We start from the raw sequence: 24322 nt of genomic DNA, 5'->3' as shown, positions 1-24322 counted from the left end.
ACCTACATGTAGATTGCTTCAAACAAAACACAGTTTTCATACAGTAGATGAGCTAATATAAACTGCACTAAATCTTTTTAATGCCCACTGAAATATGTGAGCAACCATTATTAGGAAGCCAGACTGAATTTTTTTTGTTTAGCTAAGTGTTCAAAAATAACTTTGCTTAATTATTTAGAGGAATATAAATATTGGATTACAAAGATGAAAAAATAGAAATTATGTTTTGTTAGTAACTGATCTGTTCTGTGGAGGATATTTCTTTTAGGGGAAATCAACCATAATTAAATCAGTAATAATGGATAGACTTTTTATTTTTTTGTAATTTTCAGTATTAAAATCCGAAGACCGAGGACAGCATTTATGAAGACTAGAAAGTGTTGGAATTTAATGTTTTGTAATTTAGTTTGGTTTAACTGCTCAGTACTGTGATTCACAATCACAATAAAGTGAAAATAAGTTTAGTTAAACCAATTGCATCTCAAAGCATATGTAACAACCAACATCATTGTAACCCTACTTGGGGGTCATGTTGATTGTTACAGCATTGTTAACATAGTAGTGCTTTTTGCTTAAAGTTTATCTTAAAAATGGAAAGAATACATGGTACTAGAGTTTTATATAGTTCTTCCATTTTGTACGATTTAAACCTACAATTTGTTTTAGGTATGATTCTCCATGAATCATACTTTTTCCACTCTATATTTGAGTGTCATATGGCAGAAAGTTTAGATGCAGAAGTAATCTAGTAACAGAGATTTCACAGAGGAAAACAACTTCTAAGGATGTATCTACTAAAAGGTTATATCTCTTTTTCTTTACTGAGAAGGACTGAAACCTTAGACAGTTAGTTACACTCTGGTTTGCCCTCAGCTGGATATGATTGGTAACGATATCAGGGATGCATTGAAGCAGTCTTGCAAATGTGGTGGACCCTTAGCAGCTTCAGTGGGCATGGAGTCTGGTTATTAATCTGTCACATCATGTGTCTACTGATGTCATTATCCATGTTACTGAAGTTAAAGTTATAATTAATGATTTATACTCTCCCAAGCCAAAATGCTGTTTCCATTTTGTTCTCTGATCAGCTTCTAAGAGGAGGTTTCTAAACACAGACTTCTACTATCACAGAATCATGGAACTGTTCAGATGGAAAGGAGGGCAAGCCACTCCAGCCTTCTGCTCAAAGCAAGGTTAACACTGAATTCAGAATAGGTTTCTCAGGACTTTTTTTAGTCAAAACTTGAAAACCCCTAAGGACAGAAATCCACAGCCTCCTTCATGTGCCCAGAAATGACTTCCAAGTGTTCTTGCACCATGATTTTCCCATGGATGAAAGTGAGCCTGGCCAACCTGTAGTTCCCTGAATTGAATCATAGAATAGTTTGGGTTGGAAGGGACCTTTAAAGGTCATCTAGTCCAACTGCCCTACAGTAAGCAGGGATATCTTCAACTAGGTCAGGTTGCTCAGAAACCCATCCAGCCTGACCTTGAATGTTTCCAGGGATGGGACATCTACCACCTCTCTGGGCAACCTGTTCCAATGTTTCACCACCCTCACCATAAAAAATTTCTTCCTTATAGCTAGTCTTAATCTACCCTCTTTTAGTTTAAAACCATTACCTCTTGGCCTATCACTACAGGCCCTACTAAAAAGTCTGCCCCCTTTAAGTATTGAAAGGCTGCAATAAAGTCTTCCCAGAGCCTTCTCTTCTCCAGGCTGAATAATCCCAACTCTCTCAGCCTGTCCTCATAGAAGAGGTGTTCCATCCCTCTGACCATTTTTGCAGCCCTCCTCTCAACCTGCTGCAACAGGTCCATGTCTTGAACTGAGGACTGCAGAGCTGGACACAGTACTTCAGGTGGGATCTCACCAGAGTGGAATAGAGGGGCAGAATCACCTCATTCAACCTGCTGGCTATGCTTCTTTTGATGCAGCCCAGGATATGGTTGGCTTTCTGGGCTGCAAGCACAGAAAGTCCTTGCACTTTTCGAAAATGAGTGCAACATTTGTTCTTCTCCAGTCATGGGGGCCTCCCCTGATCTCTATGGCCTTTCAAAGATGACAGAGAATGGCTTTACAGTGATATCAGCCAACAGTCTTAACACCCTCAGATGCATCTCATTTGGAACCATGGACTCTTATGTGTTCAGTTCTCTCCAATAACCTCTATTTTATGTTAATCTCTATCTGCTGGTAGTTTCTTTTCTTCAACCCTGTCTGTAGGCACAAAGCCTACACCTTGTTGATGAAAACTGAGAAAAAGACAGCAATGAGTACTTTAGCATTATCTGTGTTTGCCATCACTAAACCACCTGCCCTACTCAACAGCAAGCCCACTTACTGCTTTTTAAAAACATAGCCAATGCAGCAGTAAAAGTGCTCCATGTTGCCACTGATGTCCCTTGCCAATTTAAATTCTGGTTGAGCTTTGGCTTTCGGAACAACATTTCATCATGCCTGAGCAGTGTTTCTATATTCATCTCTTGTAGCTTGCCTACACTTTGACTAGCTGTTTTACAGTTTCCTTTTTATCCTCTTTCACTTTTACTCTGTCTCAGTGAATCCATGACATTGTTCTTGCTGCAGTAGAAGGAAGCTATCTAAGCAGCTGGCACTGGTCATTCAGCCTAGAATCTGAAGCTCAAGCTGTGTTCTACCAGATTTCAGCAATACTTTGCAGACAAAATATTTTTCTAACCAATGAGTTCTTCTTCCTATTGAGTCAGGCATACCTGCAGAGCTCATAATGTATTCTTTTTTTAGCTACCATGGAAGGGTTTGCGTGTGGTTGTAATTTATTTTTTTAAGAAAAAGCTCCAGTTATATTTTGATGAGTGTTTAAAGTCATCAAAATAATATTCTGAAACCATTATGCAAAAACCTCATACTTTTATTACTTTAAAAGACCTGCCTCACTTTTTTTTTCTTTCTGTGTTTAAATTTCTTTATTTTCATGGTGCTCTCCTTTCTCTGCTCTCTTCTCTGTTATTTATCCTTTTACCTTGTCCTTCTATATATTCTGTTCTTCTACTCGCTGTTGGTCATTAGAAACCATTTTTTACTTTATTTTTCTTAGGGTTCTTACCTGCCATTTTGTTTGTCTGCTCATTATACTGTCTTCTCTCACTTGAGTCATTTAGTGATAATGCACACCCCCTACCCTGCAAACCTGAAGACTTATACATCCCCTTGACTTACTTGCAGAAGCAGCACTGCGTAAGATCTTCCTAGGTACCTGATCACCCTATCTGAATCACGAGAACTCTGAGATGAGTGGAGGTTTGTTAAATCTGTAATATGTGTATTCTTCAGGTATTGAAGGCTGCTTCAAGTTGTGGTGTAACATTTCTGCTGAGTTTTACTGAACATAACTTGAGGCAAAATTTGCAACTAAGCTAGGAAATCAGAGCTAACTGCATGTTGTTGCAAGCTGTTACTTTGTTCAGTGGAACACGAATCTTGGTTGTTTAACTTTGTTATTTTCCTTTGGTTCCCAGTCTTTGATAATGGGTGGAATTGATAACTGGTTAAGAAGAATAAACCAAAGAAGGGGAATAGCATCCTTTTGGGATAATAACCCTGGAATATCTATGCTGTTCATTCCCACTGTTGTGGAAAGAAGAAATTGGATGACTTTTTCAACAAGAAACAGAAGACATTTGTTGTTTCATTAAGAGTCATTCACTGTCCAGTAATAGCTACAAAACCTTTGATTTCTTATGCCATTAGTCTCTAAGGTTGCCTTTCAAATTAGAACATATTTTATTGAATATATTCTACTCTTTCGGAGAACTAATATGTTTACAAATTATATAATTATATAATACGTTACCAGTTTAAAAGGTTTCTTTTGGTTTGGGGTTATCTATTTTGATGGGAAAGTTAATAGCTATAAAGCGGTTAAACAGCAAAGAATATTTCGTCAGTTAGAAAACACATTTGTAAATATCAACTAAAGTTTCTATAGTTTTAATTTAATGTCTGGTTTAAATTTCAGATGCTGAGCCAAATTCTTGTTTGTTTCTTCATCTGTGATAAAACTGTTTGTCTTGTAATTGGAAATAATCTTACTGAATGAAATAATAGCTGTATTGTTCATGCTCCTTTGAGTGAACTAATACTCCCACTGAAACATATTTATTGGAAAGTTCCAGATATGATTGACATGATAGCTGATTCATATGGTGTTGTGATAGACCATTTTGTGTAACTGTCATTCTGAATTTGGTATCGAATATTTTTTCATCAGGATGATCTGTTGGACTCATCTGCTGTCCTTGTCCTGTGTATTGCGGAAAGAGAAAAGGGCAGATTTTGACACTTGATTGACTGGTTTGCTAATAGTAACAACCATTATCTGATAAACTTGATAGCACTAGTATGTCAAGATTAAGATGAAAACCGTGACTAGATTTTATATACAACATTGATAAGTCTGTCTATAACATTTAGTGCATCCCTAGCATTTGTGTGTAGAGAGAGAAGACTATTCAATGCTATTGAGCCAGATAACCCTCCGAGGGTACTGTAGCTAGTTCAGGAACAGTATGGAATACATTACTCTTTCATTTTTATTGTACAATTTAGATGTCTAATGGCAAAATGCTGCATTAACAGATTTTTCGTGTGTGAGCTAAAGCTTGCATTTTGGCTGAAGGAACCATTTTATGGAATTGACCATAAAAATTGTGAATATGTGATTCACACTTGGCAGTTCTGTCTTACTAACATCCAAAAGTCAGTTTTGTTCAACACAAACATTCAATTATCTCTCAATTTTATTATTAATTTTGAATGGAAGTCTTGAGTCATTAAATGAGATTAAAGAAAACATGCCAACCAAATGCACTTTATTTTTTTTAAGCTTGGTATATATCTCTTTCTTAAAAAAAATATTGCTCATTTTTCAGTATTTGCATGGATAGGATTAGAGGCATAGTGAGGATTATTTACAGTGTAGTGCCATTCAAAGACTCTGCGCCTGTCTCTGTATTTTCCTGCTAAGCAGTACAAAAACAGGTCAAAAATACAACCCTGTCTTGAAAAAATTGCTTATTTTGTAAATAACAATATAAGCTTGGTGCATCTGTCAGATAAAGAATTTGAGTAATCCAGAATGTATTTGTGAATCAAAGAAAACATCTTCAGTTTATTATTAGGATATACATTCTTTTAAACTTGCTTTTTGTATGTGCGTGTGTGTGTGACAGACAGAGCAAGAGGGAGAGCATGCATTTGCAGGAAAGAACTTTTGATCCCATTGGCCAATATAAACCAAATTTAACAGAGTAGAGACCTCCATCAAATTTCTACAGATTTCATAAAAAATTGCAGGAAATAAGGAAGATGACTTAAAAATCTCGGCTAAGGCAATGGCTGAAGCTGGATTTATGAGACACAAAAATTCAGATGTGTGAAACAGCAGGTAAACATCCAGTTTTGGGAAAAGCTTTCATAAGAAGAGGACAATTGATTATGAGATACAAGCCCTTAGAAAACTAAACTGCAGCTCAGACAGATACTTTATTCCAGTATGCACCAGTATTAGTTACAAATGTGGGTCTGGTGGTAAATAGATTCCCTAGAATATAAACTCAGAGAAGAAAAGGAATAACTGTATTCTTACTTTAGCCAAGGAAATATTTCTGTCTTTACTGTTCACTTAGATTATAAATGTTTCAGTCTGACATTAAGTAACCAAATAGTATGAAATTCTATCTGATAATGTTTCTGCCTTGAGGTTATTATTATTTGATACTTCTGACAATTATTGAAAGCTTCCTTCTGCCAATATAGCAGAGTAACACCCCTGTTCTGACTGCAAGTATTTCTCATGAGTTCACCCCTAAAATTCCCAGCAGACATATTTGTACCCATTTCAATATTTCTGGTGGCCAAGTAACATAAACATTTAGTTACTAATTAGGCTATTAGGAAACAAAGAACACACACATTTAAAAACAGAGAAAACAACTTTTTCCCTGTTTCCCAGACTCAACTTCTGTTCAGGCTCCTCTCCTCCCCACTTCCTAGTCTCCACTTCAGTCCAGACACCTCTCCTCCCACCTTGTCATTGCTGCAGGTTGTATTCAGTCCATTCAGTGAGGAAACAGGCATTGCAGGAGGCTGTGGTCAACGCATAGTGATTTCTTTCTGCTGCTCCACCTTTGTCACACTTTTCTTTTGCTACTGCTTTCTTCTCATTTGTTTCGTCTGCTTTAGTGTGGATCCTCCACAGGTCTCAGTCCCTTCAGGGCAGCAAACATCTTATGAAAACTTTCATTTTTTCTTTCCATAAAGACAGAAAAATACTTTCAAAGAAGTTCCAAGATAAGTAAGAAAGCAGAATGTACTATACTCTCAAAAACGTAGGCATATAATGCAATCCAAGTCTTTTAAATACTCAGGTTATATCCATAATTTCTTTCTGATACAGCAGTATTTGTATATATGGCAGAGCTGGAATTTACCTTAACTGGAGGAAAGGGGAAAAACATTTTTTATTTTTAAATTATGTTTGGAAAAAAAAATATTATTAATAAACTGTATTCCAGACCATCCAAAAGGCTAACAAAGTAACACAAATTTACTTTATAATGTTTTCACTTTTAGGGGATTATGGTCATGATCGTTTTTAACTAAACATAAGTTCTCTTCCTGAGAATGCTGTAGTTATCATTTGTCAATGACAAGAACAGCCAGGAAAGCATCAGAAATAATTCAGAAAATAAGCAAAACTTTGGAAAGTCAGTATTTTTCACTAATTTAAAAGAGAAATGTAAAAAAAAAAAAGCCATGTAAGTATTTCTAGTAAATTAAAAAAAAAAAAAAAAGGAGTTGCTGGCCCAACTTGCACTTACACAAAGAAATATATAGAGCATGAAAAATAAATCAATAAAAATTGAAAACCAGATACTATTGATTAAAATCTTTCTCTTCAAAGGAATTAAGTCTACAATTCATGTAATTCATTATAGATAAAGCATACAGGATGAATGTATTCTGTTTAGAGTTACATTTTAAAAAATTCAAAACTTTTTTAAAGACCCAGAAAGTAGAAAATTAATCTTATTGCTACAAGTATAAAACAATATAACATGTGCATGTAGATAAATCAAAAAAGTCAAGATACTAAATATGATACAACTATCAAGAGTCATCAGGGTAGCAATAAGTCATTCTGTAAATACGTTAGTTAAAAGAAAGATGAAGGGAATTCTTGATGTACTACCTAAGTACAATCAGGTGGCTAATATTATTAATGAGACCAGAGTAAGATCTCAGTCAAAAATATGAAAAAAAAAGAAATGGGGTAGGACATGATTAAATGACTTAATCAGATCAGTGAAGACAAGTTGACAAATCCCGAGTTCTTAGAAAATTGACTGTAACAAACTTGGCTAATACAGGTTACCTTTGAAAACACGTGCAGAAAGGATGATGAATTGAAAGACTGGAAAAGAACAAATGTAATATCTATTTTAGAAAGAAAACATCCAACGGACTAGACGCCAGTCAGTTACCAGAAAAAAATGGAACAAATATTGACTATGTAATCACCTCTAAGATGGTAAGGATGAGTAACAGTTTGTCAGGACATTCCATGGAGAAATAGTACCCATTTTTGTTCTATGAAAGAATAACAGCTCTGGTGGATAGAAGAAAAATCTTACTTTTTAACACTGTCTTGCATTCTAAAAAGCAGGTTGAGGAAGCAGGGAAAATAAATACATGGTACATAAGCAACTCATTAGAAAATTACTCTGAGAAGTTAGTCATCAATGACTTATAGTCAAATGAAAGGCTACATCAATCTACAGTTTCATTGAGCATTTTGTTGAGATCCAGACTTCACTTATGTCATTGATAAGTTGGATGATGGAATAGAAATTAGTTCTATTAAATTAACACCAGACCTTCAAGTATAATAGGGGACAAGATTAGAAGTCAAAGTGATCTTGGCAAATTGATGATATAGAAAAGAAGGATGGAGTTCAATAAGGAGAAGCATTATGTTCCATTTAGGGCATCAAACATCAGGAAGAAAGTTCACCAGGTGGAAAGAATTGTAGAAGAACAATGAAAATTATCAGAAGTCTAAGAAAACCTAACCTAAACAGAAAGATGCACTGAATTGGATTTGTTTTTTCTGGAAAACAGTGGAATGAGGGGAAGTGTAATAGCAGTCTTCATATGTGCCTAAGAGTGTGAAAAAAAGGAGAGGAATAGTACAAACCAGAACAAATATTTCAGACAGCAAGGGAGTTTCAGGGTAAACATTGTGGAAAACTTTCTAACAATAAGGTTACTTAGGTGCTGAAATGGGATTACTAGGATGTCTTTAAGAATAGCTTCGACAGACTTCTGGTAGGAATAACGTCTGTAGGGTTAAGGACAACAGTGTATGTATGTATGATGTCTGGAGGGTCTTCATCCTTATTTTCTATATCTGTTTAACATTTTAAAACATTGTAAGTTTTTCTAGTTCAAAAACCTGTGTCATTTAGAAATAATTATTTTCTTTGTGTTACCACCATCAGAACGATTTTCATAAATTCTCATTCAGATAGATAGAAAACTTTCAGTCTGTACAAATACTGAAGACTGATAATTGCAATTCTAACCTGTAAATTGTGATTCTTATAGCCGTATTGATAATTAACAGGTCAGTAAGTGTTTTGGGTTTTGGTTTTGTTTGTTTTTTTTTCAAAAGTTTGTATACATTAACCTCTTTAAGTTATTGTTAACAGAAAGTAATCTTGGATTACTTACTGTTTAATTACCACTAGCCTACTATGGTGACAATAATAAGGTTATTTTAGAGCCAGAACTGGGCAAAATCCCTGACTAATTCAAACTAGGTTATGTTTTGAAGCAAAGCTGACTTCTGAGATTATATCACTTGCAAAATTACTACATTTGAAACATGACATTGGAGCAGCAGTTGGCAGTATAATGGATCTGTTTGTCATTAAATCAGTTAAAACCAAAACAAATGGGATGACTAGCACTGGTATGGAGGCAATTAGCACATTTTGTTGCAGATGCAGTAATATAATAAGCTTGATTTGCAATTCACCTTTGTGGGCAGATATTTATTTTGTTAAGATGCTTTTTTTATTTCAAATACTTCTAATTTAACCATTATTTCATTAGTATTTAGCTTCTGCAAGATTATTTTGACAGTCGCTGACATTTTGGAGAACAATTTCTGTTCTTTCTACAGAAAAAAAAAGAAGATTCTCTTTGTGCATTTACCTTCCAAAACTGAACAACAAATATTTTCCTTTATATTAGGATTACTGCAAACTCTTTTTACTGGTGTCCATAGAAGAATAAAATTGTTAGAACATGTTTATTTCCTCTCATAATTTTGGATCACAGCAATTCAGCTCCAGAATTGCACACATCTGATGTTTGTGTTTATATTGTTTGTTATGAATTTTAAAATTGCAGGAAAGTGTTATGCTGTATAACCTTTAGCAATGTTCAGAACTGGCTATTAAAAAATATGGAAAATACACAGATATAACCATCAGTTTAGCTTCACACCAGAATTTTTTTTGCTTTCTTTTTTGTTCAGTGAGGAAAAGAAGGCAAATGTCATTTGAAGGATTTATAAGGTACATGAACTCAGAAGACTGTTCGATATTTAAAAACAATCACAGGACTGTCTACCAAGATATGAACCATCCATTATGTGACTATTTTATTTCATCTTCTCACAACACCTACTTGATATCTGACCAACTAATAGGTCCCAGTCATTTATGGGGATATACCAGGTATTTAGATACTGTTTTTTAATATTTTAAATATTCTTTGGTTTTGTTTTTGTTTTTTTTTTAATGAACTGTCATATATAATCCTACTTGGCAATAAGGAACAAAACCATCACAGATATAAGTAGAAAATGTGAGAGTGGTATTTTATTTTGTGTGTACACTTCTCAATATATTTGCCAAACCATGTGTTCATAGTCTGGAAACAATCTATTTTTTCACTTACATCTCGAGAAATCTACCTTGCAGCAAATTAAATCTGTAGTATGCTGCACAGTATATGATTAAATCAGTATTTAATCTCAACATGCTATGCAAAAATAAATAACTCTCTGAAATAAATAAAAATTCCTGGGCAAACTCTAATCTGAACAATATGCAGGGAATAATGGCACAGTACAGTGGAGTATGTCAAGAATATCTGTGATCAGTGTATGTTGCAATGCGGTTAGTGTAGAAAAAACAACAAAAAAATGTGGGCACTATAGTAGCCAGGAGGGAGAAGAAACTTTGTCTTTGAATGTGCAGCTTATGAGTCCAAGAGGAGAGGGAAACCAGGGTGCCTTATTGCCAAGACTTATTCAGAAGAAATGGTCAGGGAAGGAGAAAATGGATTATGTAGTAAAGGCAATACAGAGGGGAACAGAAAGTATTAAAAATTTGGAAGACAGGTGTCTAGAATGCCTATTACTTTGTATTACTTTAGTGAAGTAGAAGACAGATTGGTAATTGGGTAAAATAATTCTACAAGAAATGTTTACATTAGTAACAAGCCAAATATTAGAAACCTAAGACCTTTAAGGGGTACCATTAACATATTAAAAATTAAACCAGAGTTACTTTAAGGCATCCAAGAAACTTTAGCACTCCCTCTTAGAAACAAGGTTGGGGGAGACCAACTAAATTATATAAAGACCAAGCACAACCTGATTCTCTAACTGTGATGCTGTTACTTTTAAGTAGAATCATTCTCAAACTTGCAGTCAAATCCTGGGATAGTAATGCAAAAGGCCCTTTCAAACATTTCTTCTTCTATTTCAAGCAACAATTTGCCATAATTCCAAAATTCTTTTATTTAAATCTTTGACCCTTGTTTTTAGTCTCTTAATGAAGGTTATTCAGATAATCCATCTTACTGCTTAATGCTCTAATAAGGTTTATTACCTATCATACCTAAGATAAACAGCAGAAAATATAGCTGTCTCATACTTCTATAGGATTTCTTTTCTTTTATGAGGAAAAAGTATGGGTTTTTTGTAATTATTCAATGTGCTTGTAATCAGAAATACAGCGACTTGTATAAGAAAGTGTAGAATCTTTCTTTTGACTGTAAAATTGTTTCTTTTGTTCTTTTGAAGTGCTCTCTTGAAAGGATGTCGTTGCCTGGAAATTGACTGCTGGGATGGCTCAAACAATGAACCTGTTGTGTATCATGGCCACACTTTAACAAGCAAAATTCCATTTCATTCTGTAATTCAAGTGATAGACAAGTATGCATTTGTGGTATGTATGTGCATATATATACATATATATGTTGGTTAAAATGTGATGGTGACTTTAATAAAGCCCAGGGACATGGTTGTTGTCAGAGATTCTCCAGGGTAAAAAAAAATGAAACAGAGACAGTGCTTATGGCAGGGGGCATTGTTGAAATAAATTACAGGAAAATTGTAGTATCTGTTCTTAATATCTTTTTTATTTTATTTATGGAATGGTAAACATATTTTATTGATAATGATTATAAACCAAACTTGGTGCAAGGAGTTCAGAAGATCTTAGCTTGTTAGGTGGAATTCTCACCTGAGGTCATTTAAGCAAGGACTGAATGTAAAGTGAACAACCACTTCAGAATCAGGCTGATGTTTTACTCTTTTATATCTTTTAAATTTTTTACTTCACTTATTCTTCTGTTGCTATCAGTCTGTCTTATAACTTATGCTTGAATTTATGATACAGAGAAAAATGTTAGATTAAAGGTGAGTTTGAGACTTTGTTTTCTATTTCCCCTCTTTTTGTTTTGAATTCAAGGCCTGATAAAGGTTACCACCTACTGCAGTCTTTTTGTAGGATGACTCTAGGGCAATGTCCCTTCTGCCTATCCCTGGCAAAGCAGTGAAAGCTGGAGAGCTTTTGGCACTCAGTCTTTTGTACAGGTTTCTGGCAAAACTCCTGCTCAAATGAAGTCCTGAACAACTATTAAGATAACTTTTGTATTCAGGCCAGCATTATCTGTGTGAATATATACACGTATGATCATACATTTATATGGATTTTTATACATATATATTTATAGTCTTCTCAGAGTTAAGCAAAGCTATATTTTTTCTGTTCTGATTTCTATATAAATTTAATTAGTCTTTGATTTTAAAAGATAGTGAAAACAATAATATGGTTTTATTTCACTGTTCTCCACAAACCATTAGATATAACTCTCCTGGTTTTGCTAATACACAGCATAATGTACATAACTATAATACAAACTTTATTAAATAAGTGCAAGTTACAGTAAGATGATCAAATCACAACAATATGTAATGGTTCATATGAGCTGTCTATCCATGCTAAGCTGTGCTTCTACTAGTGCTCAATAGCAAGTGCTCCAGGGAAAAGTGTAAAAGCAGGGTAAACATAAAATGGTACTTCCCATAGAAATTGACTATTTAGGTCCTGCCCAAGCAAAGATTTTATTTGGAGTAGCTGTTTTTAGTAGCTACCAGTATTACTAGCAACTTAGGAGATTTATTTACACAGTCTAAATGGACATGTCTCATTTAAGCTATTCTCTATTTTTACTCAGTTCCCCATGTTTCACCTATCTTGCTTGAGTACTGTGATGAGTAAGGTGTAAAGAGTCCCTCCCAAAAGTTTTTGATATTATAAAAAAATATGCATAGCTTGTTCATGTGAAGGCAATGATTTCTGAGCAAATTTTAAGGATACTGTTAACTTGAAATGTAGTCAATTAAAATCTGTCATAAATTAAAGCAAAAATCCTGGTTTACTCTGTCAATTTCAATTTTAGAACCGGATCTTACCTTTTAAAAACAAACCAAAAACCTCTTCTCATAACAAAACTGTGTAAATAATGGAGGAAATTCTGTACACAAAACACTCTCCCCCACAAAATAGAAATATTTAAAATCTGTGTCATACATTAAACTGGTGGCTACAATTTATGTTTAGCTGAAAGCAAATTTTGCCTTGTTTATCACTGGTTTTTTTTCATTGTCCTTTAAAATAGATGCTAGCCACTAAAGAAGCTATTACTAAAACATGTCAAATGTAAATTTAAAGGTACATGATTACGTCAAAGTGTCCAAGTTCTTCCTATAGGTACAGGAACATTGCAATATTTTTTTCCTACTTTTCTTTTCCCTTATTTCCCCTTATTGAAATTATTTTTCACAAAACTTAGTCATTATTTCAAAAAAATTCATGTACCTAATAATTCCCTGTTGGGATGACTTAGTCGACAGCTGTGATATAACCTTTAGGTGCAAAAGAAAGAGCAGATATTAGGTCTGAAGAGATGAAGATTTCTTTACTTTGGAAAAACACCAAAATGTTCAACACTGATGTTTTTAGAATTTGGAATGCTTTAAGTGTCCTTTGAAATTAACCTAAATAATTTTTTATGCTTTAGTGTGTCTAGGAGTTTTTACCCCATCCTCCTTTTTTGGCAGATGACATTACAATTCCTATTTTTTCTTTGTAAGTTCATTTGTTGAGAACCACTGTTTCAGACACACAATAGCCAATGCATCATTCTTTAGAAGCTGTGTGTGTTAGCTGAGCCATTAACTCTGTGAGAATTTCTGCTTTTTGCTTCCAGGTTGTACTCTTCCCTGTGCAATTGAATCATCCTGATTTTTGGCTGATTTAACACTTATTTCTCCCTACTTCCTTTACATCCAACATTAATCAGTATGTTAAATGCCTCTGAAAAATTATTTTCTATGGATTATTGGACAAATACATTTCAATATGTGCTTTCCAAAGATCAGCACAGATATTACCTGGTTTCTCTAATGAAGTAGTGTGTCCTTCTTAACTGATCTTCATTTGATTTCTCTAGTTGTTTTTTTTGCATCTCTGTATATTTCTAGCCCTGTTTTAACTCCCCTTAACATCCTGAGGATACTTTTTTTTCTCTTCAATTGTGCTTTTTCTTTTATGTAAATATTGTGAGCTTTTTTATTGTGTTATTAACCTGAAACAAGTGACTTATATTCTGATAGTTTTGAAAATAAAGGAAAATACAGATTACCAAGGGGACTTTTGTAAGATATTTTAGGAAATCTAGTAGTCCTCTTTTTATTTATTAATAATAAAAGCCTTTAAATTATATTTCCAGGCATCTGACTATCCAGTTGTAGTGTCTTTGGAGAACCACTGCAGCCCTAAGCAACAGGAAGTAATGGCAGACTATTTAGAAAGTATACTAGGTGACAAACTTCTTACTTCAACAATTGGTGATACAGCGGTGACTCAACTACCTTCTCCTGAGGTAATAACATTGCTTTTTTCTCTGTGAAAGATAGAGGGGAAAAAATGGTGGTTTTGTTTTGTTTTGTTTTTTAATCTTCTGAAACTGAATTTATGAAACTGCTCATCTGGTGTCTGAAATAGACTTCAGGTGGTAACAAAAAATAATTAAACAACACAAAAAACCCACATGAAAAGATAAAGAAAACAGAAAAAGCAAAAATTAATCATGTGGATTGATATGGAAGTTTTTGTTTAAAGGAAAGTTGTTTTCAGTACAATGCTGAAGCTAACATACCAACATTTTTGCAAAGCCTTAGATCTTGCAGTTCACATCAATCCAAATTCTGGTGCTCTGTATGCATTAAAAGTTTTATTTTATTTTATGTAGAAATACAGTTAAGTACAGTTTGTGGGTTGCAGTTTATTTTGTATGGAAACATGGCAGCTGTAGCAATGTGTCTTGTTATTTTGAACCATACTTACTAACACTGAATAAACCTGTATATCAAAAACTGAGTAACGACACTGAAATTACCATGATTTTTTAAATTAAACTATTACTCAATATGAATTAAGTTATCATAGTGTGGTTGATCTACAGTAGTCCTATGTTGGAGATGCAGTCGTCTAAACACAGAAAAGAGCATCTGCCTTTAAAGATGGCAGATTTATATGTAGTGAATAAGTTGCAAAAGATTGTAGAAGTAAGTACTACTGAAGCTGAACTCTGAATCTGAGAGCTATGCAAACACCTGATTAATTTAATTTTGGAAATTTCAAGTTATTGAAACATTGTGTTATAATGAACAGCTTCAATGTTTCTGTTGACCTGTAAAGTCAACATTTTGAGGTTAAACTGAACAATTCTCCCCTCCCCTCCCCTCCCTTCCCCTCTCCCTCTCCCTTCTCTTCCTTTTCTCTGAAATGAGGCTTCCAGTGTTTTAGTTTTAAAAGAGGAAACAAGGTATAAATTTTTAAACAACATTATGCTTTGAACCAAAATTAAAAAATCTTCACTTTAAGCATGTTAGTGTATCTGTTTTCTGCTAATTTAGTTTTTGTTCCTTAGATAGAATTTCCTGAAATTTAAACATGTTATTGATATGGAAACCTGAATCTACATTTTTTTGTCAATAACAATGTTGATGGAACTATTTCATCCAGTTCTGTTACTGCAAAAACATTCTCTCTTTCTCAGTGTGTTTTTCCCTAAGGCAGTGTTTCTCAGCTGGTGACTTGAGACCCCCTGGGATATGAAGTCAGAAAAGGCAATTAGATGGGTGTTGAAAATTTTATTGCAAACTAAAACAGATAAATTCCTATTGTTCCAGTCTTTGCACATAATTTTCTTTCAAGGACAAAAGATTTTTTTTTAATTACTTGTAACACAAATGCATGCATATATACAAAATAGTTATTTAGGCTTGTCACTGTTATCAGTGATATATCAGATATATTTTATACCTTTTTTTTTTTTTACAGTAACTGAAAAAGAAATAATGCAAATGAAAATGTGGGGAGCAAACACTGTCATAAGAAAAGGCAACATACTGAGAGATGTATTTTTGTAAAATATTTGTTATGGAAAAAACATTTTTGAAGTTGTATGTCCAAAAAAAGTGCTAAAGTATTACCATGCTGTTATATTTTTATAGCAATGTTGTTGTAAATATATTTAATACATCTTAATAAGTTTCTCAGTAAGCCAACATATTTTTTTTAGATTGTAGCTTTATATTTTTTATCTCACGCTGTCTGATATCACTTTGCAACCTTGAAAACTGTTCTGTAAATTAGCAAAAAAATATGAACTGTATTAAACATAACGATTTGTTTGAAAGCTTCTCAAAGCATAGCTGCATTCAGTCTAATAGATGTCCAGGGTTCACATGTCCTCTGTAGCAAACACAAAATCAGTGTACTGCATCTGAATCACGGAGTCACTGAATCACATACTTAAAAATATTACTTTCTATGAGATATGACCCTTACCATATGTTTACTGCGATATAAGGAATTCATACTTCATATTTCCATAGCTTAGAGTTTTCATACATCAGGTCTATAAAATTTTTGCCTGAAAATGCATTGCTGGGTTCCATACTTATTCCTCACTTAAATGTATGCTGTTCAGGTGAGATCTTTTAAAGTTTACGTGAGATGTAGTCCACATCTATGTAAGATATAAGAGTTGCTTAAATAATACCACTGTCCTCAGCTGATTTACAAAAGTCTGAATTTAATAAATAGTTATATTGAAAATGAACAAGGATTAGGATCATCTCCATTTCTCTTAGCTGCTCTGATCAAGCACATAAGAAAAATAATTAGGATTTTATTTTGCAATGGAAATATGTAGTTATGACTGAATTTGCAAATAGAGTAGTAAATTTGATGTTTGGCTAGCATCTTTTTTAAGAACCACTTTTCGTCCATGTTCAAAAGGAGTTTAGTGGCATCACATCCTTAAAGTTTGGGACCTTGTGCATATTCAAGGCCTGGGTAAATTCATTATCATTTGAGTGAGCTAGATGCTGAACTTAGCCTTAAGCCAGCTTTACTTAAGCAGTGAAAAAGAGATGTTACAGAACCATAAATGATTAATTTAAAATGCTGTTTGTGAGGATTCTCAGTTGAAAAAAATATAGTTGTCACCTATATCATTTACTGTTCCACCTTTTTTAAGATAGACCATTAGCAAGAATAGGGAAGAAGCTATTGCATCTTGTATGACTTTATAAGAACCCAATTGCTAAAGCCATCCCAGGAACAAAATTGTATCATCAGAAGTGTTAATACCAGTAACAGGGTAAAGGCATTGTTCTTTAAACATGACAGTCTTCTGATTTCTAATGGAAGTCTAATAAAATATAGTGTCAGGATGATTAAAGTTCATTGTGATTGGTTCAACAGAATGATGTTTGTTGGTGTGGCTCAAGTGTAGTAAATACACTTGCTTACAGGCTGATATGACCGGTAGCCTGATAATGCATTTTGAAAAAAATTTCTGTGAATAATGCACTCAGGAGAGCTAGTGTACCTGCCTACATGGGTACTTTTACTAGCAAAATTCTTATCCAATAACTGTATCTATCTATATTATATTCATAGACGACAAAAAGGGAAAGCTTTGAAATCAGTTTTCTCTTTTGAAACTTTCCTATGTAACTTATACGTATTTATATGTGAACCTGTATCTTTCATTGCATATTGAAAAAAAACAGTAGAAAATATAGCAAAAGGCAACATTTTTTAAAAGAAATCATTAAATGCTCTAATTTAGTATACTAACAGGTCTTAATTTTAGTTTGTAGAGTGCTGTTCAGCATGTTCTGTGGCCAACATACATTCCTTTCACCTAGATTATTAGCTTTTTCCTTAGCATGCTTTATTGGGTATGCTTTTAAAATTTGTTCTAAATATTAATTTAAAATTATGATTTCTTCAGTGTTGCTTCATTTTTTAGACTGTTACACTGTCTTATATTAAAGAAAAATAAAAATAGGTGGTAAATTGCTTATATACTACAATATTTACTCATCTTGATTGTAAATGAATGTGAATGTCACACTAAAGTAGCTCAGTGTTAACATACTCCAAGTCACTTTACTATGTGTGTGTATATATATGAATTGAATTACTCTGGGTTTAAAAATTAAGGTATTTGGATTAGAGTTAGAGTGTTTTACCTCCATTTTCCCTACAATCTTGTTTACCTTCTTTTGTCATCTTCATCTACCTTGAGTTGAGATCGACCCTCTTCCCTTCTGGTTGGATCTCAGCAAGGAAGATGGGAGGGATTGAAAGGGTAGACAGTCTTTCACTCTTTATTGAAATTAACAATAACCACAGAGACAGTTTCTATAATATGCTCTGTTAGACAATATTCCAATCTAAAAACATCCCTAGGGACACAGCACAAGCTTCTTTACTGCCATGTCTCACATGCCTATAAATGCAATTGGCATACTTCTGTCCCTCAAGTCCTCTGATTGTCTGCATCACACCAAGTTATTGATCACTTAGTTGTCACCTCTTGTGTTCATGACCTGTGCTATTGCCTTCTTTTCTAGGCTTTTTTTAACAACCTGCTTGTAGGATACCTCAAAGATTTGGCTCTGGACTAACCAGTTCAGCCCTCCTTCCCCTTTCTTTCAGATTTCTTCAGCAAGGACCTTCAACATCCAGCTTCTCCCTGTCACATGAGACTGAAACATTATGTTTCTTGGGTGGGACATCCTCCTTATCTGACAGCTACTGTTGTTCCTAGTTTTGCTCCTCCTATGAAGGGTTATGTGCAAGGCTTCCTTTTAATACCTATTTGTCAATGTTCTTCAAGATCCAAATCAAATGGTGCCCTTGTCTGTACGTGAAGTGGAATATCACATAATTTCTCCAAACACTTCATAGAAACATTTGCCAGTTACAGGTCCTTATTTAGATCTTGGAGATTTGGAGATTTCCGTGGAAATTTTTTTCTGTTGTCTGATCAATCTCCTACTTTCTGTTCTAAGTAGGTTTTAAGCAACACCTTTCTCAGTGAGATGATTGTGTGTGTCTAGAAGAAGGATTAAAATGCAGAGCAAACCCATTCTTAGGTGCTTCGTTAGACCAAAGCTCATGCATGGTGTCTCCTACCGTTGTAAATCTAAGTGAATATGACGAGGAGGTCAAGAAAAGAAAATTGGATGGTCACGGAAAGCTTTTGCTCTCTGTTATTTTGTCAACACCCACTTGCCCTGAAACACAAACCCCAGAAAACTTCAGGAAAAGAAGGTTTTTAATTCTTTGGTCTCAGTCATATATTCACCCTGCAGCTGGCTATACTAGTGCTGTTAATTCCCGGGGATATTACTGTATTCTTTAGCATCTCAACAGACAATTCATCCTCTACTTGTGGAGTAGAGGAAAGAGAAGGGTTTTGTGCTATTTACACATACTCTTTATCCAATGAGCTAAACCGAGGCCACCCTTGAGCTTCATCAATCTTTTCCACCATATCTATCCTCTTACCTCCTTCCCATGCAGATATTTTGCCACCCAAAGCAACAGCCCTTTACAATCTTCTCCCTGCAGTCTTGGCCACTATGGTGCTTCTAAACAGACTTCATGAACTTCCTTTAATATTCGCTGGAATATCAGGTACTTTGGGTCAGTTCCCCCATTAAATTATATTTGACATCACTGACTGGCACCAGAGATGCTTGCTGATTGCACCATCACTCCTGGATTATGCTGGTATAAAGTGACAGAATTTGGTGTCTTGTGCAGCAATTTGTATATGAACTCAGAAAATATTAGAATCCTAGAAGTGAGATCAATTTTTACTTACCCTGCTGAATCCTTCCTCTTGAACGGGTTTGACAACTACTGAAAGAAACAAGTCAGCCTGAAATATAACACACGAAAATGAATGTAAACACATTGAAGCTTTTGATGAAGGTTTATTCCCCAATTATTTTGCATTATAGTCCATCAAACTGCCTTATACTGCTGGCATGATTTATACATGAACTAAGGAATTTTTCATTATTGTAGGGGTCGGCGTTGGGAAGATCTCGCGATGTCACGGAAAGTTAGAGGGTTAGTCGCAGCCTTGTGATGTACCTGTAACCCCACCTCCCCTTGTTAGTATAAAAGGAATTAACTGTGCAATAGAAGGCGGAAGTTGGCGCTCACACTGCGTGTGTTATCTGTCTCTTTCCCTGGTCCGGGCCGACCAGTGATCTAAGCGTGGCACCTTGATATGTAGCGAATGCTACAATTATTTGCAGGTTTCCTATCACAAAATTAAAAAGACATATTGATGTATTGTTAACTGAAAGTGAAGTGGCAGCTACTGTTATTTTACAAGTCATCTTTAATGTTTACCACACAGCTGCAAGATCAATTACTATGTTGTGGTGGTTCAGAAGCAGTTCTGGCCACGATCTCCAAGGTTTCCCCATAGTTATTAAAGCCATGCTATCTAAATAAAAATACCTATTTAATAAGCTCCTTGAGAAAGATTCATAGAAGGTCTCCAGTACAACTTTATGCTCTCTGGGCTTTTTAAATCCTACTATTAGGGGGAAAACCAACTAACCCCATAACCAGGACTCTTCCTTCACCTTTTTCTTCATCTGTATCTACTCAATATAAAAAGGAGCTTTCCATATGCAGTCACTGTTTTCCCAGAACTGACCAGTCTGGGTGAACCAAGTACCACAGTCTTCGACATCTAGATATAACATTTGAGTGTATGTCTAAGAGATTCATATTGCTACTGCACTTTCTTCCTTTCTCTGTAAAAACCTGTCTCACTGAGAAACTTTCAAAAGTTCGTTGTACCTGGCTGTCTATAATCTCTGACAAATAGGTTCTTACTGACTATCTGTAATGTCTGACAAAAGGGTAATAGTCTGATTAACCTGTGGCTATATGATTCAATTTTCAGTCTAACCATCTCCAAATTTTTCTCTCCCATATCTTCATAGGGTTTTATAGTCTTATTTTCTTGTTATTGAAAAAGTAGGACTTGGAAGATTTTCACTCAGAATTTCAAGATCAGGACTGCTTTAACATATCTGATTTTGTTGCTTCAGTGATGAGATTCATTCCTCTTTTTCTGACCTAAAAGTCACATATGCAAATGTCTTGACCAAGTCTTTGCATCAGAAATATCTTTGCTTCTTAGCAAGTCAAAAACATTTCCAGTCCACTGTTTTGCATTTTCAATCTGTCTATGGCATCTACTCTTTACAAAAATGTGAAGAAAGATGTTTAAATGTAGCATGCCTTGATGATGACCTCAAAAATAAGAAAAACACTATTGTTTACCATAAAATTTCTGGATTCTCTAAGTTCTAGTGAGAACTTACAGAATTCTCATCTGATTTGTACACTCTTTCTGGTCATTGTACTCTACAGTCTTTTGAGGGAACATAATTTCCCCAGATATGTATTGAACAAGCAACAGTCACTTACCTGTTATTAATATCTTCCCCCTATCGTAAGGCAACTTTATAAGGTAATTAAAAACAAAACACTGCCATACTTTATATGTATGACCAGGTAGGTCTTAGGTTGATGGTTTATTTAGTGTATAAAAATCCGATCCTTCTTTTGGCAAGGTATGTTCTTGGAACATGAACTGTGGTAGGGAATCTGTGCATGAGGGCCCTGAGTACACCAGACTAATTATCCTGACCAACCTGTAATCATCTTTGTAATCATCCTTTGGATTCCCTTCCAACCCATCCACCAGAGATTTAGTTGCCTAGGTACAATGTCATCTCTCATATAGCACAGCTGTTTAGCCTTGGACCAGACTTACATGAAAACAGCTAAACTGTGAGCAAGAGCCCTCATTTGGAACCTCCACCTATGCACTCTCATACATTGGCTTGGGAGCTGCATTTTAGCTCAGGCTTTTTTACTTGTTCCTTGCCTGAGCTACACAGTAAGTATGCAGTGCCTGTCCTTGCAACTTGCTGTTCCTGGCCTTGCTTTACTGACAGTTCTGCACCTGGGGAGGAATAACCCCATGCACCAGTATAGGCTGGGAGATGACTGGCTGGAAAGCAGCTTTGCAGAAGAGAACCTGGGTGTCCTGGTGGACAATTGATCATGAATCAGCAATGTACCTTTGCAGCAAAGGCAGCAAACGTTATCTTGGGCTTCCTTAGGAAAAGCAAGATGGGCCCAGACTTTTCTCAGTGAAATGGTTAGAGGTAGTGGAAACAAACTGAAATACAAGAAATTTCATTTAAAGACAAGAAAGAATTTTTACTGTGAGGGTGGTCAGGCACTGGAGCAGGTTGCCTGGAGAGATTATGGAGTGTCCATGTTGGAGATGCTCAAAACCTGACTAGACACAGCCCTAACTCTTATTGACCTTGCTTTGAACAAGGGGGTTGGACTAGGTGGTCTCCAGGGGTCCCTTCCAAACTCAGCCATTCTGTACTTATGTGAAATGGCTTCTTAGTTTGACCTTGGACCTGCCTTGTGACGTGTCTGGCAGTCACTGGACTGCTTTCTGAGCTTGCCTACCATCATCAGACCAGCTCTACTTGTCTTACTGTTGCCCTGGTTGGTGAAGTTATCAGCCCATGCCTGCCCTGTTGTCACCCTCACCTCCTGGGTCACCTTGTGCAGCTGCTGGCCCTTGCTACTCTCTGACTCTGAGTTGTGGCAGATTCTTGCACCGTGAGCAGCAGGTTGTTAACAGTGTTACTTGCAACATACTTGTGGATCTGTTACACCCCAATATTTTGCCTTAAAAGTCTCTAAGAAATGCAAAATCATCTGCACTAGAACTTTCTCCAAGATTAGTGTCAGATGTAGTTTTGATTGATGGTTGGGAAAGTCTATGTGTGTTTTCATATTTCTCTTATGTCTGATGGAGTCCTCAGGTAAAGCAGAACAAGGCATTGCCAGCTAAGGGTCCTGTTTTTCAATGGGATCTAACCTTACGGCCAGCAGTTATAATAGGTCAAGCCTCTGAGCCATTAGCAAATTGATCCTCTCTTTATCTTTGAAGTTTGGCTCCTGAGTGGAAATCTTTCTGGTAGACGAATGAGAAATAATATCTTGCAAGATAGTTTTTAAGGACAGAGTGTTTCTTAGGATACATACACTTTTACCCAGGATGGTCAGGTTTTCACTTCATCCAGAAAATTAGTCTGCCAGTGTCACCCCTTCCAATTTCCTTCTTTAGGTATGTTTTGGGTTTTTTTCTATTTTTAATAAAAGAACATTTAGAAAGATTCTCTATTTTGTGTCTACTACAAAGCACAACACAGAACTGGAATTTTCAATGTAGGGGACTTCTCACTAGATAACTATCATATGAAAACTTATTATGAGATAGCTAAAAAGGTACTTCTAATATAAATAATATCCATTTAACTAGAAGTCAGACATTACTGGTAGTATTGATTCGAAATATCTCAATAACTGTGATTCATAAGGCTGCCACAAAGACATTCATTCACACTTTTACTAAGCGTGATTGTCTTCTTGAATCATTGAAGAATGCTGGTGTTGGCTTTTTTAAAAATAATTATACTTAACAATAGTGTCCTGTTATTTTCATTCAAGATAAATTTTGTCAATGCCTCAAAAGCTTCCGCCATGTTAGACTTCATGGAAGGTGTTGCATCTTTACCCTATATCAGTATTTAAGACGATAATATAATCCTTGAAATAATAGAAAATTTTGTAAAACTTTAAACTGATTCTAACCTTAGCAAGATTTTCTGGACTTGATATTCCTCTTACTAAGCACCTACAACTGGTCAGGAGAAGAAAAGAGAGAAGAACATGCTAAATTTAAATAGGGGAATCCATTCTTCTCTTTTTTAATACTCATGACCCAAATCCAGGATTTGTTCTCTATGTTTCTGAGGACTGAATTTTGTCCCTTTTTACATTAGTTGCAGTGGTCAGAAGGTAGGTTTGCCTGATCCATTCCAAAGTGCTTGTGATTTTGACGTGGAGTCTCGTAGTACTTCAGCTGTTCTGATTTGTGTTGTACTTCACATTAACTGGAATGCCTATTTAGTACAAGAAATAAGTTTTGTTCATGTAATTATTTAAATATTTATTCCAATTGATTGTACTTGGAGGCTTTTGCTTATGCCAGCCTTGAAGTCCCATTATGCTCTAGGGAAGATCTATTATGTTTTACATATTTAAATTTTTTAGTATGCTTACATTTTATATATAAGTACATAATAAACATGTATTTTTTAAATAATTTGTATTTTAAATTTAAATTAGAAAAGAGAAGTTATAGTGAATGTTCAGACTTTCAGATCTAGACATTTGTACAAAAAGATGCCACATGTTTAGCACTGCTGATTACCAATTAAAGAACTAGAATTTCAATTAATCACTGATTTTGTAACCATGTATTTGTTATGAAGTTTTTGAAGATCTGTTTGAAGCTCAGACTTAAAATGCATGTTATGTCTTTTTTCAGTTCATGGTTCACTGTCACTGATTTGGGTTAACTGTTACTGAAATCTGCTTCGGGCCAAAAAATAGCAAAATTTCTTCTTGCTAC

The 24322-nt window shown here is 35.0% G+C and overlaps 1 protein-coding gene across 1 annotated transcript in view; it reads left to right on the top strand.

Moving 5' to 3' along the window:
* Positions 1-24322, top strand: part of PLCZ1 (phospholipase C zeta 1) — a 57662-nt gene that overhangs the window by 5229 nt on the left and 28111 nt on the right. Inside the window, exons 4-6 of the mRNA XM_075050825.1 lie at positions 9588-9789; positions 11145-11289; positions 14141-14293. Coding sequence (XP_074906926.1) covers positions 9588-9789; positions 11145-11289; positions 14141-14293 — 500 coding nt within the window. The remainder of the gene's footprint in view (positions 1-9587; positions 9790-11144; positions 11290-14140; positions 14294-24322) is intronic.

Source organism: Buteo buteo, chromosome 19, assembly GCF_964188355.1.
Source record: "Buteo buteo chromosome 19, bButBut1.hap1.1, whole genome shotgun sequence".
NCBI lineage: Eukaryota > Metazoa > Chordata > Aves > Accipitriformes > Accipitridae > Buteo > Buteo buteo.
Note: the sequence above shows the minus strand (reverse complement) of the source record. Positions and strands in the feature narration are given on the sequence as shown.